At 39.3% G+C, this 18,335-nt stretch overlaps 1 protein-coding gene across 1 annotated transcript; it reads left to right on the forward strand.

Moving 5' to 3' along the window:
* Positions 1-447: 447 nt before the first annotated feature.
* On the forward strand, positions 448-17,871 carry LOC124964174 (S-phase kinase-associated protein 1-like). Its single transcript, XM_047524038.1, has 2 exons — positions 448-470; positions 17,346-17,871. The coding sequence occupies exons 1-2, from the start codon at positions 448-450 to the stop codon at positions 17,869-17,871; spliced, it is 549 nt and encodes a 182-aa protein (XP_047379994.1).
* Positions 17,872-18,335: the final 464 nt, after the last annotated feature.

Here is an 18,335-nt window from a genome sequence, read left to right on the forward strand (position 1 = left end):
TCTTGGCCCAAGTAAATTCACTTTCATTCTACAAAAGTAGTCTCATAAACATGGATATTATATGCCCTCCGTATTAAAAACTTTAAGTAATGCTTATCAATAAAGGAACATTTAAATATGATTACACATGTATAAACATGTAAAGAGGTCCAGCACATTCCAGTGAGTGGAAAACGCAAATTCCAGAACAGTGTCCATAGTATGATCTCATTAAATGTCAAAATAAATTTAGAAGTTACATCTCTGTGTGTGTGTGGGTGGGGGGGATGGTTTAGTGAAACTCAATATATTTTATTTATTTATTTACTTATTTAATTTTTAAATTTTATTTGTTTTAATTAGTGGTACATGACAGTAGAATGCATTTATACGTTCTGATAGGTCATACATAAATGGAGTGTAACCTCTCATTTTTCTGATTATACATACTATAGGATCACATCAGTCATGACGTCATACATGTACAAGAGGTAATAATGTCTGTTTCACTCTAATATTATTCCTTCCCCCATGTCCCCCACCCTCCCTTCACTCCCCTCTACCTAATATAAAGTAACTCTATTCTTTCCTATCCCTCCACCTTATTGTGAATTAGCTTCCACATATCAGAGAAGACATTCAGCCTTTGGTTTTTTGGATTTGGCTTATTTCACTTAGCACAATATTCTCTAACTCTATCCATTTACCTGCACAAAAACACATCTCTCTGGTTTTTTACTTTATTATTTTTATGTATTTTTCTTTTGTTCTTGTTCTTTTTAGTAATACATGACAATACAGTATAATTTGACTTATTTATACAGACATGGAGGACATCTTTTTCTAATTAGGGTCTCAGTCTTGTAGTTGTACATAATGTAGAGATTCACTGTGGTGTGTTCATATATATACATAGGAAAGTTATATCAGAATCATTCCACTGTCTTTCCTATTTCTGTCTCACTCCCTTTCATTCCCCTTTGTCTAATCTACTTCCTCCCTTCCCTCCCTTGTTTGTGTTAGCATCTACATATACTTAATGGAATATTACTCAGTCATAAAAAAGAATGACTTCATGACATTTGCCAAAAAATGGATGGATCTGGAGACTATTATGTTAAGTGAAATAAGCCAATTCCCAAAACCAACGTTTGACTGTTCTCTGTTATGTAGATGCTAGTACATTTGTGTGTTTTTATAAATATAGTTTTACTTAAAAAGAAGGCCTACAGAGGCGATCCAAGATGGCGGCCTAGAGGGAGACTGCACCTCCAGTTGCTCCACAACCCAGGAGTTAAGAAGGGGAGGCATTGAGAGACTCGGACTGAAGCGGAGCCACGGGTGAGTCTGCCCACTGGGTAAAGCTCGGCCCGGGTGGCAGGCCCAGATAGAGGTGGCTTATCGGAGCCGGGCAGGGCAGCTAGAGTCATCCACAGGCAGTCCTGCACACTCCGGCGGTGGGCCCCGCCCACACAGCCAGCTTCTCCAAGTTCTCGGAACGGAACTGGCCCGCTAGTGAGAGCCTGTCTGAACAGAGCAGGCTCCGAGTCCCGGAGCCGCTGCAGTGCAGTGTACTCCTGCAAAGAACCAGCGGAGAGCCTCGATCTGCAATCAGCCTCAGGGATAAGGGCAGGGCAGCCGGAGACCTCTTCAGGCGGCTCTGCCCACTCCGGCTGCGGGCTCTCTTCACGGGGCGATCCAAGATGGCGGCCTAGAGGGAGACTGCACCCCCAGTCGCTCCAGAACCCAGGAGTTAAGAAGGGGAGGCATTGAGAGACTCGGACTGAAGTGGAGCCACGGGTGAGTCTGCCCACTGGGTAAAGCTCGGCCCGGGTGGCAGGCCCAGATAGAGGTGGCTTATCGGAGCCAGGCAGGGCAGCTAGAGTCATCCACAGGCAGTCCTGCGCACTCCAGCGGTGGGCCCCGCCCACACAGCCAGCTTCTCCAGGTTCTCGGAACGGAACTGGCCCGCTAGTGAGAGCCTGTCTGAACAGAGCAGGCTCCGAGTCCCGGAGCTGCTGCAGTGCAGTGTACTCCTGCAAAGAACCAGCGGAGAGCCTCGATCTGCAATCAGCCTCAGGGATAAGGGCAGGGCAGCCGGAGACCTCTTCAGGCGGCTCTGCCCACTCCGGCTGCGGGCTCTCTTCACAGGGCAATCCAAGATGGCGGCCTAGAGGGAGACTGCACCCCCGGTCGCTCCACAACCCAGGAGTTAAGAAGGGAGGCATTGAGAGACTCGGACTGAAGTGGAGCCACGGGTGAGTCTGCCCACTGGGTAAAGCTCAGCCCGGGTGGCAGGCCCAGATAGAGGTGGCTTAGCAGAGCCGGGCAGGGCAGCTTGAGTCTTCCCAAGGTAGTCTTCCACACTCCGGCAGTGGGCTCTTCCCACACGGCCAGCTGCACGGTGCAGGCCCACAGTGAGAGCATTTCCGCACAGAGCCAGTTCCAAAACGTGGAACCAGTAGGGGGCTAGGGGCAGTATTCTTCGAATGAGCTGCTTTATCAGATTCCTCCAAGACATCAGGCTACTGAAGGCTGGGAGGTGATACACTGGAAATCTACTGGGACACTATAAGCCAATAGTGGAAAACTGCAATATCTCAGGGTCCCACTGACAACTGACCATTATGAGAAAACAAGGGAAGAAAATGTCCCAAACAAACCTAGATACTACATCAATAAAACCCAATGACAGTACAGCAGAAGAAATGTCAGAAAGGGAGTTCAGAATGTACGTAATTAAAACGATCAGGGAAGCTAATGAGGAGATGAAAGAGCAAATGCAGGCATTGAAGGAGGAGATGAAAGAGCAAATGCAGGCATTAAATGATCGCACCAATCAACAGTTAAAAGACCAAATACGGGAAGCAAGAGATCATTTCAATAAAGAGTTAGAGATACTGAAAAAAAACCAAACTGAAATCCTTGAAATGAAGGAAACAATAAACCAAGTTAAAAACTCCATAGAAAGCATAACCAATAGGATAGAACACCTGGAAGACAGAACCTCAGACATTGAAGACAAAATATTTAACCTTGAAAACAAAGTTGAACAAACAGAGAAGATGGTAAGAAATCATGAACAGAATCTCCAAGAACTATAGGATATCATGAAAAGGCCAAATTTGAGAATTATTGGGATTGAGGAAGGCTTAGAGAAACAAACCAAAGGAATGAACAATCTATTCAATGAAATAATAACAGAAAATTTCCCAAATCTGAAGAATGAAATGGAAAACCAAGTACAAGAGGCTTATAGAACTCCAAACATACAAAATTACAACAGACCCACACCAAGGCACATTATTATGAAAATACCTAACATACAAAATAAAGACAGAATTTTAAAGGCCGCGAGAGAAAAGAATCAAATTACATTCAGAGGGAAACCAATAAGAATATCAGCAGATTTTTCAATCCAGACCCTAAAAGCTAGAAGGGCCTGGAACAACATATACCAAGCCCTGAAAGAAAATGGATGCCAACCAAGAATCTTATACCCAGCAAAACTTACCTTCAAATTTGACGATGAAATAAGATCCTTCCATGATAAACAAAGCTAAAGGAATTTACAAAAAGAAAGCCAGCATTACAGAACATTCTCAGTAAAATATTCCATGAGGAAGAGATGAAAAACAACGATGCAAATCAGCAACAGGAGGCGCTAGCCTAAAGGAATAGCCAAATAAAGGAGAAACCAAATCATGTCAAAACAAATATGAGTCAATTGACTGGGAATACAAATCATATCACAATAATAACCCTGAATGTTAATGGCCTGAATTCATCAATCAAAAGACACAGACTGGCAGATTGGATTAAAAAGAAAATCCAACAATATGCTGCCTGCAAGAGACTCATCTCATAGAAAGAGACACCCATAGACTAAAGGTGAAAGGATGGGGACAAACATACCATGCACACGGACACAGCAAAAAAGCTGGAGTATCCATCCTCATCTCAGATAATGTGGACTTCAAACCAAAACTAGTCAGAAGGGATAAAGAAGGACATTACATGCTGCTTAAGGGAAGCATAAATCAGCAAGACATAACAATCATAAATATCTATGCCCCAAACATTGGCTCATCCACGTACGTCAAACGAATCCTTCTCAATTCCAGAAATCAAATAGACCACAACACAATCATACTAGGCGATTTTAACACACCTCTCTCACCACTGGATAGATCGTCCAAACAAAAATTGAATAAAGAAACTATAGATCTCAACAACACAATCAGCAATTTAGACTTAACGGACATATATAGAATATACCATCCAACAAAGAATGAATACACTTTCTTCTCAGCAGCACATGGATCCTTCTCTAAAATAGACCATATTTTATGCCACAAAGCTACTGTTAGTAAATACAAGAAGATAGAGATACTACCTTGTACTCTATCAGATCATAATGGATTGAAATTAGAAATAAATGACAGAATAAAAAACAGAAACTTCTCCAATACCTGGAGACTAAATAATACACTATTATATGATGAATGGATAACAGAAGACATCAGGAGGGAAATAAAAAATTCTTAGAAGTAAACGAGAACAAAGACACATCATATCAAAATCTCTGGGACACTATGAAAGCAGTACTTAGAGGAAGATTTATTTCATGGGGTGCATTCAAAAAAGAAGTAGAAATCAACAAATAAACGAGTTAACACTACAGCTCAAAGCACTAGAAAAAGAAGAGCAGACCAATACCAAAAGTAGTAGAAGACAGGAAATAGTTAAAATCAGAGCCGAAATCAACGAAATCGAAACAAAAGAAACAATCGGAAAAATTAATAAAATAAATAGTTGGTTCTTTGAAAAAATAAATAAAATTGATAAACCCTTAGCCACACTAACAAAGAGAAAGAGGGAGAAAACTCAAATTACTAAAATTCGGAATGAACAAGGAAACATCACAACAGACACGACTGAAATACAAAACATAATTAGAAGCTATTTCGAAAACCTATACTCCAACAAAACAGAAAACCTTGAAGACATCAACAAATTTCTAGAGACATATGAACTACCTAAACTGAACGAGGAGGACATACACAACTTAAATAAACCAATTTCAAGCAATGAAATAGAAGAGGTCATCAAAAGCCTACCAACAAAGAAAAGTCCAGGACCAGATGGGTTCTCAGCCAAGTTCTACAAAACCTTTAAAGAAGAGCTCATTCCAATACTCCTCAAACTATTCCATGAAATAGAAGAGGAGGGAACCCTACCAAACTCGTTCTATGAAGCCAATATCACCCTGATACCTAAACCAGACAGAGACACATCAAGGAAAGAAAATTTCAGACCAATATCCTTAATGAACATTGATGCAAAAATTCTCAACAAAATTTTAGCAAATCGCATACAAATATATATTAAAAAGATAGTTCACCACGATCAAGTGGGTTTTATCCCAGGGATGCAAGGTTGGTTCAACATTCGGAAATCAATAAATGTCATTCACCATATCAACAGACTTAAAGTTAAGAATCACATGATTATTTCAATAGATGCAGAAAAAGCATTTGATAAAATACAGCATCCCTTCATGCTCAAAACACTAGAAAAAATTGGGGTAATGGGAACATTCCTAAACATTATAAAGGCCATCTACGCTAAGCCCATGGCTAATATCATTCTAAATGGTGAAAAACTGAAAGCGTTCCCCCTAAAAACTGGAACAAGGCAGGGATGCCCTCTTTCACCGCTTCTATTCAACATCGTCCTTGAGACTCTAGCCAGAGCAATCAGACAAACCAAAGAAATTAAAGGGATACGAATAGGAAAAGAAGAACTCAAACTATCCCTGTTCGCTGATGACATGATTATATATTTAGAGGAACCTGGAAATTCCACCAGAAAACTTTTAGAACTCATAAGTGAATTCAGTAAAGTAGCAGGTTACAAGATCAATGCTCATAAATCCAATGCATTTTTATACATAAGTGATGAATCTTCAGAAAGAGAAATTAGGAAAACTACCCCATTCACAATAGCATCGAAAAAAATAAAATACTTGGGAATCAATCTCACAAAAGAGATTTGAGTATGAAATAAAATCCTTCCATGATAAACAAAAGCTAAAAGAATTTACGAATAAAAAGCCAGCACTACACCTCTCTCACCACTGGACAGATCTTCCAAACAAAAACTGAACAAAGAAACCATAGATTTCAATAACACAGTCAACAATTTAGACTTAACAGACATATATAGAATGTACAATCCAACAAAGAGTGAATACACTTTCTTCTCAGCAGCACATGGATCCTTCTCTAAAATAGACCATATATTATGCGAAAAAGCTACTGTTAGCAAATACAAGAAGATAGAGATACTACCTTGTATTCTATCAGATCATAATTGATTGAAATTAGAAATAAATGACAGAATAAAAAACAGAAATACTCCAACATCTGGAGATTAAAGAATACACTATTGAATGATGAATGGATAACAGAAGACAGCATGGGGGGGAAATAAAAAAATTCTTAGAGTTAAACGAGAACAAAGATACATCATATCAAAATCTCTGGGACACTATGAAAGCAGTACTTAGAGGAAAATTTATTTCATGGAGCGCATTCAATAAAAGAAAAAAATCAACAAATAAATGATCTAACACTACAGCTCAAAGCCCTAGAAAAAGAAGAACAGAGAAACACCAAAGTAGTAGAAGAAGGAAATAGTTAAAATCAGAGCTGAAATCAAAGAAATTGAAACAAAGTAAACAATCAAAAAAATTGACAAAATAAATAGTTGGTTCTTTGAAAAAATAAACAAAATTGATAAACCCTTAGCCACACTAACAAAGAAAAGGAGAGAGAAAACACAAATTACCAAAATTTGGAATGAATAAGGAAATATCACGAAAGACACGAGTGAAATACAAATCATAAATAGAAGCTATTTTGAAAATCTATACTCCAACAAAATAGAAAATCTCAAAGACATCAACAGGTTTCTAGAGACATATGAATTACCCACAACTGAATAGGAGGACATACACAATTTAAATAGATCAATTTCAAGTAATGAAATAGAAGAAGTCATCAAAAACTTACCAACAAAGAAAAGTACAGGACCAGATGGGTTCTCAGCCAAGTTCTACAGAACCTTTAAAGAAGAGCTCATTCCAATACTCCTCAAAATATTCCATGAAATAGAAGAGGAGGGAACCCTCCCAAACTCATTCTATGAAGCCAATATCACCCTGATACCTGAACTAGACAGAGACACATTGAGGAAAGAAAATTTCAGACCCAGTATCCTATGAACATCAATGCAAAAATTCTCAACAAAATTTTAGCAAATCGCATACAAAAACATATTAAAAAGATAGTGCACCACGATCAAGTGGGTTTTATCCCAGGGATACAAGGTTGGTTCAACATCCGGAAATCAATAAATGTAATTCACCACATCAACAGACATAAAGTCAAGAATCACATGATTATTTCGATAGATGCAGAAAAAGCATTTGATAAAATACAGTACCCATTCATGCTCAAAACACTAGAAAAAAGAGGGATAGTAGAAACATTCCTTAACATTGTAAAGGCTATCTATGCTAAGTCCAAGGCCAATATCATTCTAAATGGTGAAAAACTGAAAGCATTCCCCCTAAAAACTGGAACAAGGCAGGGGTGCCCTCTTTCACCACTTCTATTCAACATTGTCCTTGAAACTCTAGCCAGAGCAATTAGACAGACCAAAGAAATTAAAGGAATACAAATAGGAAAAGAACTCAAACTATCCCTATTTGCTGATGACATGATTCTATATTTAGAGAAACCAGGAAATTCCACCAGAAAACTTCTAGACCCATAAATAAATTCATCAAAATAGCAGGATATACGATCAATGCTCATAAATCTAATGCATTTTTATATATAAGTGATGAATCCTCAGAAAGAGAAGTTAGGAAAACTACCCCATTCACAATAGCCTTGAAAAAATAAAATACGGGAATCGATCTAACAAAAGAGGTGAAAGACCTCTACAATGAGAACTACAGAACACTAAAGAAAGAAATTAAAGAAAACCTTAGAAGATGGAAAGATCTCCCATGTTCTTGGATAGTCAGAATTAATATTGTCAAAATGGCCATACTACCAAAAGTGCTATACAGATTCAATGCAATTCCAATTAAAATCTCAATGATGAACCTCACAGAAATAGAGCAAGGAATCATGAAATTCATCTGGAAGAATAAGAAACTCAGAATAGCTAAAGCAATCCTTGGCAGGAAGAGTGAAGCAGCGGGTATCACAATACCAGAACTTCAACTATACTACAAAGCAATAGTAACAAAAGTGGCATGGTATTGGTACCAAAATAGACAGGTAGATCAATGGTACAGAATAGAGGACACAGACACAAATCCAAATAAATACAATTTTCTCATACTAGACAAAGGTGCCAAAAACATGCATGTTCAACAAATGGTGCTGGAAAGACTGGAAATCCATATGCAGCAGGATGAAACTATACCCCTATCTCTCACTCTGCACAAAACTCAACTCAAAATGGATCAAGGACCTTGAAATAAGATGAGAGACACTGAATCTTATAGAAGAAAGAGTAGGTCCAAATCTTCAACATGTCGGCTTAGGATCAGAATTTCTTAGCATGACTCCCATAGCACAAGAAATAAAAGCAAGAATCAATAACTGGGATAGATTCAAACTAAAAAGCTTTCTCTCAGCAAAGGAAACTATCAGCAAGATGACGAGAGAGCCTACAGAGTGGGAGAAAATCTTTGCCACTCATACTTCAGATAGAGCACTAATTTCCAGAATATATAAAGAACTCAAAACACTTTACACAAAGAATACAAATAACCCAATCAACAAATGGGCTAAGGAAATGAAGAGACACTTCACAGAAGAAGATCTACAAGCAATCAACAGATATATGAAAAAATGTTCAATATCTTTATTAATAAGAGTAATGTAAATCCAAACTATCCTAAGATTCCATCTCACCCCAATTAGAATGGTGATTACCAAGAACACAAGCAACAATAGGTATTTGCGAGGATTTGGGGAAAAAGGTACACTCATACATTACTGGTGGGTTTGCAAATTAGTGCAGCCACCCTGGAAAGCAGTGTGGAGATTCCTTAGAAAACTTGGAATGGAACCACCATTTGACCCAGTTATTCCACTCCCAGCCTATACCCAAAGGACTTAAAATCATACTACAGTGATGCAGCCACATCAATGTTCATAGCTACTCAATCCACAAGAGCCAGATTGTGGAACCAACCTAGATGCCCTTCAATGGATGAATGGATAAAGAAACTGTGGTATATATATACAATGGAATATTACTCAGCCATAAAGAATAATAAAATTATGGCATTTGCAGGCAAATGGATGAAATTGGAGAATATCATGCTAAGTGAGATAAGCCAATTTCAAAAAACCAAAGGATGAGTGATCTCACTGATAAGCGGATGATGATACATAATGAGGGTGGGAGGGAGGTAAGAATGGAAGGAGGAACTGTATAAAGGGAAAAGAGGAGTGGGAGGGGTGGGGGGAAGGAAAAAATAACAGAATGAATCAAACACCATTACCCTATGTAAATGTATGATTACACAAATGATAGGCCTCTACTTCATGTACAGCCAGAGAAACAAGTTGTACCCCATTTGTTTACAATTAAAAAAAAAGAAAGCCAACAAGAAATGAACATTCTTATTTCATAACTATTATCCTCATCACATTTAAAATTAAGGGACTAGGAGACAGGGGAATAGGGAATTTGTGTTAAAAGTTTTCCGAGTTTCCAGTTAGGATGATGAAAAACTTCCAGAGATGGATGCTGATAGTGGTGTTGCAATGGTGTGAATGTATTTAATGGTACTGAATCATTCACTCAAAAATAACTAAAATTAAAAATTCTATGTTATGTCTATTTTATCACAATAAAAAATTAATTTGGTTCCCAGTGAGCAGGTAAGCAAGGACAAATCTGTTGCCTCCTCTTGGCTTGGGTACTCACTCATAGCATGTGCTAATCTTAGGAGGGCTGTGGTGACAGCCTGGGATACTGAGAAGTGCAGCAAAAGCATACTCAGTACCTTATGCAGAGCATAAGTTGGGCAAAGTCACTTTGACTTTCTTCCTTCCCACATCATTTCATATCACGAGTACTGAGTAAGCAGCCATAGAACACTGTATTTCTTACATACAGCTGCATAGCATCTATCCAGTCCCGCAAATCTTGTAGTCTGCCAAATGATACCTGGAGGGAAGACTGGTGGGGCCTGCATTTCAGCCCACCTTCAAGTCCTCCACCCTGTGTCTTCAGTGGCATGTCTGATCACCTGGTACACAGTCTCTATATAGGAGATTTTTGGTGCTAATTCCTGCCCATTCTAAAAAGACTACATGGTACAGCATGGATAGGATTTTGTACCTGGACTGTTAAGATCCCTCTGAGTTCACTGAATGCTCAAACTGTAAGGCATCAAGCAAGAATATCTCCACTTTGCCTCAGGAATATGCAGATTTGGGTAATGGAAAGAGGAGAATGTGGGAAAGAAGCTCACCAGCCAGGAAGCATGACTCCAAATCTGAGCACTCTGCTGATTAGCGAAAATATCCTAACCTGTTAAAAGACTCTGGTGTTGTCTTTTCCATATTTGTCCCCTTTTTCTTTATCACTGCCTGAGTAAAACTGAAAATTAAGGTGTGTTGTTCATTGGAGTCACAGGACAGCCCTAAGGAGAAATTGAAAATGTTAATTCTCCAGGCTCTATCAACCCTCCACTATGTTCTTCCATTTTCTGGGAACTAATTAGCATCTCTAGGATTCTTGCATTGCTGTAACACTGCCCTTGGGCTTTATTAATTCACCAGCATTTTCAAAACCATCATATTCCTTTATTATTATTAAATCTGTCTTGAATCCCACCTATGAAAAATCCATAATCTTTCTCATTTTTCAAGCAGCTATTCCTCTTCCCCATGACTGTGTAAGTATCATGGGGTTTGGGTGAGCAATCTAAGATGTTGCCACTTTGGTCATCCCAAGATATGGGACCTGCTTCAAGTCTGAAGTTTGTGTATGGGAATCTTCCAGAGCCCACCCACTCTAAGCTCAGTCAGCAGAGGCACAATACAAGCAAGTTACCAGTTCTGACCTGTGGCAGAACTCTCCTGCCCCTTTCCCAGTCTCAGGGACAAAATTCTTCTCCCCCTTACTGAAACTCCTATACCAAAGAACACTTAATTTCTTGATGGCATTGACCTCTAGACTTATAGAAGAGGTTTTCAGGTTGACTTCTAAAAGTTACAGAGCATTTTTTCCCCTACTTTTCTTTTTTTCATGACCATTGTAGACTCAGAAATTCTATTTAGGATATCTATGCTAAACCTTCATTCCTATTTCTTTTGGCATTTCTGTTGTTAAAATTCAGGTCATTTGTGAGACAAAAAAAAAATCCCTGCCTGTGGAGGGGAAATCTCTCCATAAAGGATAACAAAAAAGAAAATAGTACTCATATAAAAAAACAAAAAAAGCTTTATTTCCTTGGCATTACCTCCTCCTCATATTTGCAGGGCTGGGGGTCAGCATCTGTGTAGGCTCTCCCCACTCCCACCCCCTCCACTGCGGGACCTGCACCAGATGAAATAGTCCAGATATGGGAAAATATTCTGCTAGGGGAAGCAGTGAGTGATGGTTCCCTAAAGGAGAAGAGAGGATTTTTCTCAAGAAGTAGTGAGTCACACAGCACAGGAAGCACTTTTGAGAAAGGTTTTAATGTAAGTACTGACAAAGGATTGGGGACTGTGCCCTGGGAAATGACCCTGTGGTCATTATTAACAAGATATTAAAGAAACACTCTTGACAATTACAATTGTCATTTCTGTAACTGGACACATGACCATAGTTGGTATTTATAACTACCTTCTTTTACTACCTATTCTATATTCCTTCTGCCTTTAGGAAGTTCCATAGCAGGTCTTAGTTCTTTACCTAGAGGGATGACCCACACATTTATCCTGAGGAGTCTGAGACGTTTGTCTTCCTGTCTGAATTGGGTCATTGTATTTTTACATTTACCTTAATAGCAGAACATGATAATACCAAGAGACACCCTAAGGGTCTCCAGCACTCCAGTCATACTCTTCCTTACCTCCATATGGACTAATAATCCAATTTCCCCTTGGTAATCTGGATCAATCACTCCCACAAATACCAACACTCCCTGCTTAGCCTATTGACTCAGAGGTATGAGGGGCCCAAAGTAGCAAGGGAGAAGTCCTAACTTCCAGCTTAATTAAATCACTATTGTATCTTCTGGGAGAAACAGCCACCCCTCTTCTTCTAGGCCAGAAGAACATAAGGTTACAGGGATAGCATGCTAGTAGGTTGCTAGGGGAAATGACGACAGATATGTACCATTGCCATTTTCACCCCTTGATTCTTGGACCTATGAATCCTAACTATAGGAGAGGAAGTACCATATACTAGACACTGATTCAGAACATATACAGCCTTCTGGAGAACACTGCCCCAACCCTGCAAGGTATTGCCAACTAGATGGTGTATAACTGCCTCTTCAGAAGACCATGCCACTGTTTTATCAAACTAACTTCTTCAGAATGGTGGGGAACATGGTAAGATTAATGAGGTCACCTTTGTGAACATTTACATGGGGCACAAATATCTTCACCTCTAAGAATCAGTATATAACTGTACAGCTGGTCATTTATCCTTTCAAGCACAATGTACAAGGTACACTACCCAAATTTCTACCCACTGTAAAGCTATCCCTTTATCACTGTCCTCTGGGGATGTAGTGCTGCAACTCCCCACTCTGGGGTGGTACTGACATATTGTGCAGAACCATCTTTTAAAAAAGCCCTAGTCTTCTCTTTTTTTTTTTTTGACAATTGATCATAAGGTACTCCCCACGAGGCCACAAGTTAACATTTGGGGACAGAAAGCATTGTATAAGCAATAATCATGGGTATTTGGGTCACTTCTTCATTCAATTTACTATGCCTTCAGAACAAGCATGATGCTGATTGTGCTCCTCTTGATGATGGAGTGCAGCAGTACATGTCAAACTTCATGACTTGATGAGTCAGATAACATCCAGTTCATGATGGGCAGCTCAGGTTGCATAGTAATGTAGTAGCCCATGGTTAAGCATTCAGTTTCCACCAGGGCCATTCAGTATCATCCAGCAGCTATTTATCAAAGAGAGAGTAGTTGTCTCCATATAATGGCAGTAACTTGCTCCAAAATCCCAATGGCCTCCTCTGTTTAATGCCAAAGGCTTAAAACAGCACCTGCTACTGACACCTTAAGTACTATCTGGATAATAAGGCCCAAGAAGCAGAGCAGCCTGGACCTGTTGCAGAGCCTTCACCTGTTCTTGGCCCTGCTCAAAACAAGCAGCTTCTCAAGTCACTCAGTAGTTGAGCCAGAGTAACACACCCAAGTGAAGAATGTGCTGCCTCCGGAATCCATATAGGTCCACCAGGCATTGTGCTCCTTTCTTGTTTGCAGCAGGGCCAGATGCAACAGCTTATCCTTCACCTTAGAAGAGATTTCTCAGAGAGCCCCATACCACTGGACTCCTAGAAATTTTTCTAAAGTTGAAGACCCTTGAATTTTAGTGGTATTTATTTTCTATCCCCTGATATGCAAATGCTTCACAGCAAGTCTAGAGTGGTTGCTACCTCTCGCTCAGTTAGTCCAGTCAATATGTCATCAAAATGATGAACCAGTGTATTACCTTGTAGAAGAGAAAGGCAGTCAAGGTCTCTGCAAACTCAGTTATGACACAGAGAAGAGTTATATATATCCCTAAGGAAACACAATGAAGTTGTATTCCTGACCTTGCTACCTGAAAGCAAACTGTTTCTGATGGGTCTTATGGGCAGAATGGAAAAAACTTTTTGTCAGATCAAGAGCTGCATACCAATTACCAGGAGATGTATTAATCTACTCAAGCAAATAAACTACATCTTGTACAGCAGCTACAATTGACGTCACAACCTGATTAAATTTATGATAATCAATCAACCATCATTCTTCAAGACCCATCTGTATTTTGCAAGGGCCAAATAGAAGAGTTAGAAGAGGATGTAGTAGAAATTATCACCCCTGCACCAATCTTTGCAGTTCTTCAAGGGATGCAATATTGGTTTTTATTTACTCTTTTCCCAGGTATAGGCAACTCTAATGGCTTCCATTTGGCCATTTGGCCTTTCCACCACAGTAGCCCTCACTTTACAGGGTAGGGAACCAATGTGAGGGATTTGATAAGTGCTAAGTCTATCTGTCCCAATTATGCATTCTGGGACTGGGAGAAGTAACCACAGATGAGTTTGGGAACCCACTGGAGGTGGGTAAGTCAGACCTTGGCCAAAACTTCATTGATCCCTGACCCCCATAACTCCTTATTTTTACTGGAGGGTCACATGACCTTTTGGATCTCCAGAAATCAACTTCAATTCAAAGCCAGGGTCTAGTAATGCCCCAAAGATCCGATCATTGCCTTTTCCCCAATGCAGTTACCCTGGGTGACAGGCCTTAGGTCCCTTTGGGGAAGGATGGGAGAAAGATCTGTGGTGAAACTTTGATACCAATTCAGGGTCCTTCCTCAAGGAAACCTGCCTCCCCTCCCTTCAAGGACTCAACTGACTCAAGTTTGGGAATTGGTTGAAGGACCATGATTCTCTGCTGTTATAATCTAAGGCAGACTTTTGTACATTTGCCTTGGAACTTTTCTGCTTGTATAAATTGAGTAGGAATTTAGTGGATTTCCCAACCATTTGGCTTCTGGAAACACCATGATTGATTAGCCAATGCCACAGATATTCTAAAGAGTGCATCTTCTGGACTCTTACAGTGTGGAGAGAAGGTCATACATGGTAGATACACTCCAGCTTTCCAAAGCCAAGAGATGTCAGGTATTTCTAGCTCATTCACAGTAGGCCATATTTTGATTAATAGTTGAACCATCCCAGCTATTAGTATGCTTTTTAGCATTTTAAGCTGCTATATTAAATTCAGGACCTCTGCTTAATGGACCCATATCAATAAATTTAGTCTGGTCTAATTCTATGTTCCTTCTGTCATCCTCCCAAACATTTAAAATCCATTTCCATACATATTCTTGGGAATATGTAATTCCCCAGATCTCTACTTGTAGAAATTGGAAAACTCAAGAAGTTCCAATGGAATTTAATGCATCTCCTTGTGGGTCACATTGTGTGCCTTACCTTTCAAGGTCTACTTAAACTCAGATCTATTTATGGGCTAAGAGACAAAAGTGGGTGGTGAGATTGGGTCCTGAGGAGTATCAGCATTTTCATGCTCACCAAATGCATCATCGAAGGTCATTACTATCTCCATAAGCAAGGAGGATTAGTTCCCTTCTGAGGAGCTGGAGTAACCAGTATCATGGAGGTTGGGGATAGGGATGCTGCCCCAACCACTAAGGATGGGGAGGCAACTCCTTCTGTCAAAATAAATTCAACAGAATGGAAGAGTTTGATATCCCCATCCTCTTTGGGGTCTTCTTATATATGTCTCCATCTCAGTTTATAGGACCTCATTCTTTTCTAAGCAGCACCCTTGCATTAACTGCAATCTCCCTTCAAGACTGAGAGTTAAACTTGCATCTCAATTCAGCTACTTACAGGATAAGATTTGCATTTGGTTTTAGTCAACCTGAGCCCTATGACTATAAGAGAGATGATTCTCCAGAGCACTAAGCAGTCTTAGATTAGTTATGCTTATCTGTAGCTATTCCTTCTCCTTTGTTATTTTGTCCAGTGAAGCCAGAAGCAACCAACCAACATCATTATATTCCTTTGTTTTCCAGAAGAGTTCAAAAGTATAACGTATAGAGTCACTAAATTACTTGCTTCTTACAAGCGGTAAATTAGGCGCATCAGATGCATTTACTTTGCAAATCTCTTTAAACAGTTCACACCATGGATTATCAGAGCTTTCTGTACCACCAGTAGAAGAGACTTTAGCAAATTTATAGGTCTACTCAATTTAGGGATACAACTCCAGAAAGCACAAAACCAACTAAGAAAATGCATCCTTACAATTCTGTTTCTCTAGAGTCACTTCTAGTATCAAAATCTTTATTAGTCAGAGTTCTGGAGGAATAGAATCAACAGGATATATGTACATGTACAATTATAAAAAGGGAATTTTTTTAGCCTGACTTATAGGATAGTTCCACAGTGGTCATCTACTGGCTGAAGAGATGGAGGAACCAATAGATGCTCAGTTCAAGAAGCTGTAGCCTCAGAACAAGGAAGACAATCATGCAGCCCAATCTAGGACTCAAGACCTGAAGAGTCACTGGTCACAGTCCTCTTTGGAAGAGTTAAAGAGCTGAATTCTGATGTCCTCAGGCAATTGCAGCAGTAATCAAAGCACCCAGTCAAGAACAGAGCTTGCACAATAGTTAAACTATGAAACCAACCTAGGTGCCCTTCAACAGATGAATGGATAAATAAATGTGGTATATATACACAGTGGAATATTAGCCATAAAGAAGAATGAAATTTTGGCATTTGCCAGTAAATGAATGGAACTGGAAAATATCATGCTAAGAGAAGTAAGCCAATTCCAAAGACCCAAAAGCCAAATGTTCTCTCTGATATGTGGATGCTAATTCACAATAAGGGTGGGGGTAGCTAGGGAAGAACAGAGGTGCTTTGGATTAGAGGGAAGTGAAGGGAGGGGAGTAGGTATGGGGGTAGGAAGGAGAGTATTATTACCTTATGTGCATATATGATTACATGACCGATGTGATTCTATATCATATACAACCAGAAGAATGAGAAGTTATATTTCATCTATGTGTGATGCATCAAAATGCATTCTACTGTCATGTATAAGTAATTAAAAAAAAAAAAGAATAGGGCTTGCATCTGCTTCTGCTTTCTTATTTGTTCCATTCAGGTCCCCAACCTATTTATTGGACTGTATGGCTCACATTTAAGGCCCCCTCAGTTTGTTATATGCTGATTGACACACCCTGATGGTTCTTAATCTTAGGCATATTTGATTTCAGTCAAGTTGCCAATTCAGATTAACCATTACTTCATGTAAAATTTGTTTGAACAATGAAACAAATTGTTCATTTTGTTTCGTTGAAACAAAATAAACTAAATATATTGTTGAATGGTGGAAAATAAAGTACTAAGCAGGATATAACATGCTACCTTCTGTGAATAATCAGACAATAATAATATTTATTCTTAAATGCAGGAACAGTTCTAAAAAGATGCATGAGGGAGTGGCCTTGTCCTGAGCCTTTTTCTTTCTTTGTGTGGACACCACCCCGCTCCCGTCAGCCTCCTGCCCGCCATCTTCGTGAAACCAAACACCAGGCCTTCAATTAAGTTGCAGAGTTCTGATGGAGAGATATTTGAAGTTGATATAGAAATTGCCAAACAATCTGTGACAATCAAGACCATGTTGGAAGATTTGGGAATGGATGATGAAGAAGATGATGACCCAGTTCCTCTACCAAATGTTAATGCAGCAATATTTAAAAAGGCCATTCAGTGGTGCACACATCACAAGGATGACCCTCCTCCTCCTGAGGATGATGAGAACAAAGAAAAACGAACAGATGATATCCCTGTTTGGGAACAAGAATTCCTGAAAGTTGACCAAGGAACACTTTTTGAACTTATTCTGACTGCAAACTACTTACACATCAAAGGTTTGCTTGATGTTACTTGCAACAATGTTGCCAATATGATCAAGGGGAAAACTCCTGAGGAGATTCACAAAATCTTCAATATCAAAAATGACTTTACTGAAGAGGAGGAAGCACAGGTACGCAAAGAGAATCAGAGGTGTGAAGAGAAGTGAAATGTTGTACCTGACACTGTAACACTATAAGGATTATTCCAAATACTAGCTGCTCTGCTCTGTTTATAATTGCTAATATTAGACAAACAGTAGACAAATACAGTAGCAATCAATTGTATTAGCATAATGTTGTCCATATTGCATGTGTAGATGGAGTACAGACTCCAAACTATGGCTGAATTTCTTCTAGTATGAGAGAAAGTTTCTTTTTTCTTTACTCTTTATAAAACTGAACTGTAGTTCTCTGTTAAAAAAAAATCTACCTTAAGTAACTTAAGTGGAATGAAATGAGGAGAAAGATTTTGCTGAGCACCCTTCTGTATTTGGGGCAGTAGTATTGAACTATGTGACTTTGTTCCTTATTATAGAATTTATCACTAAAATATTTTAAATAAAACAACACTGAATAGCAAATACAGCATAAAGTAAAATATTCGTGTCTCTGATGCATCACCCACTCATCC

Source organism: Sciurus carolinensis, chromosome 14 (assembly GCF_902686445.1).
Source record: "Sciurus carolinensis chromosome 14, mSciCar1.2, whole genome shotgun sequence".
In the NCBI taxonomy this organism is placed as follows: domain Eukaryota; kingdom Metazoa; phylum Chordata; class Mammalia; order Rodentia; family Sciuridae; genus Sciurus; species Sciurus carolinensis.

Bases quoted from the DNA above. Each gene is read 5' to 3' on its own strand.
- LOC124964174 (XM_047524038.1), top strand. From the start codon at position 448: ATGACGTCATACATGTACAAGAG. The intron at 471-17,345 runs GTAATAATGTCT...CGCTCCCGTCAG, and splicing joins ACGTCATACATGTACAAGAG to CCTCCTGCCCGCCATCTTCG.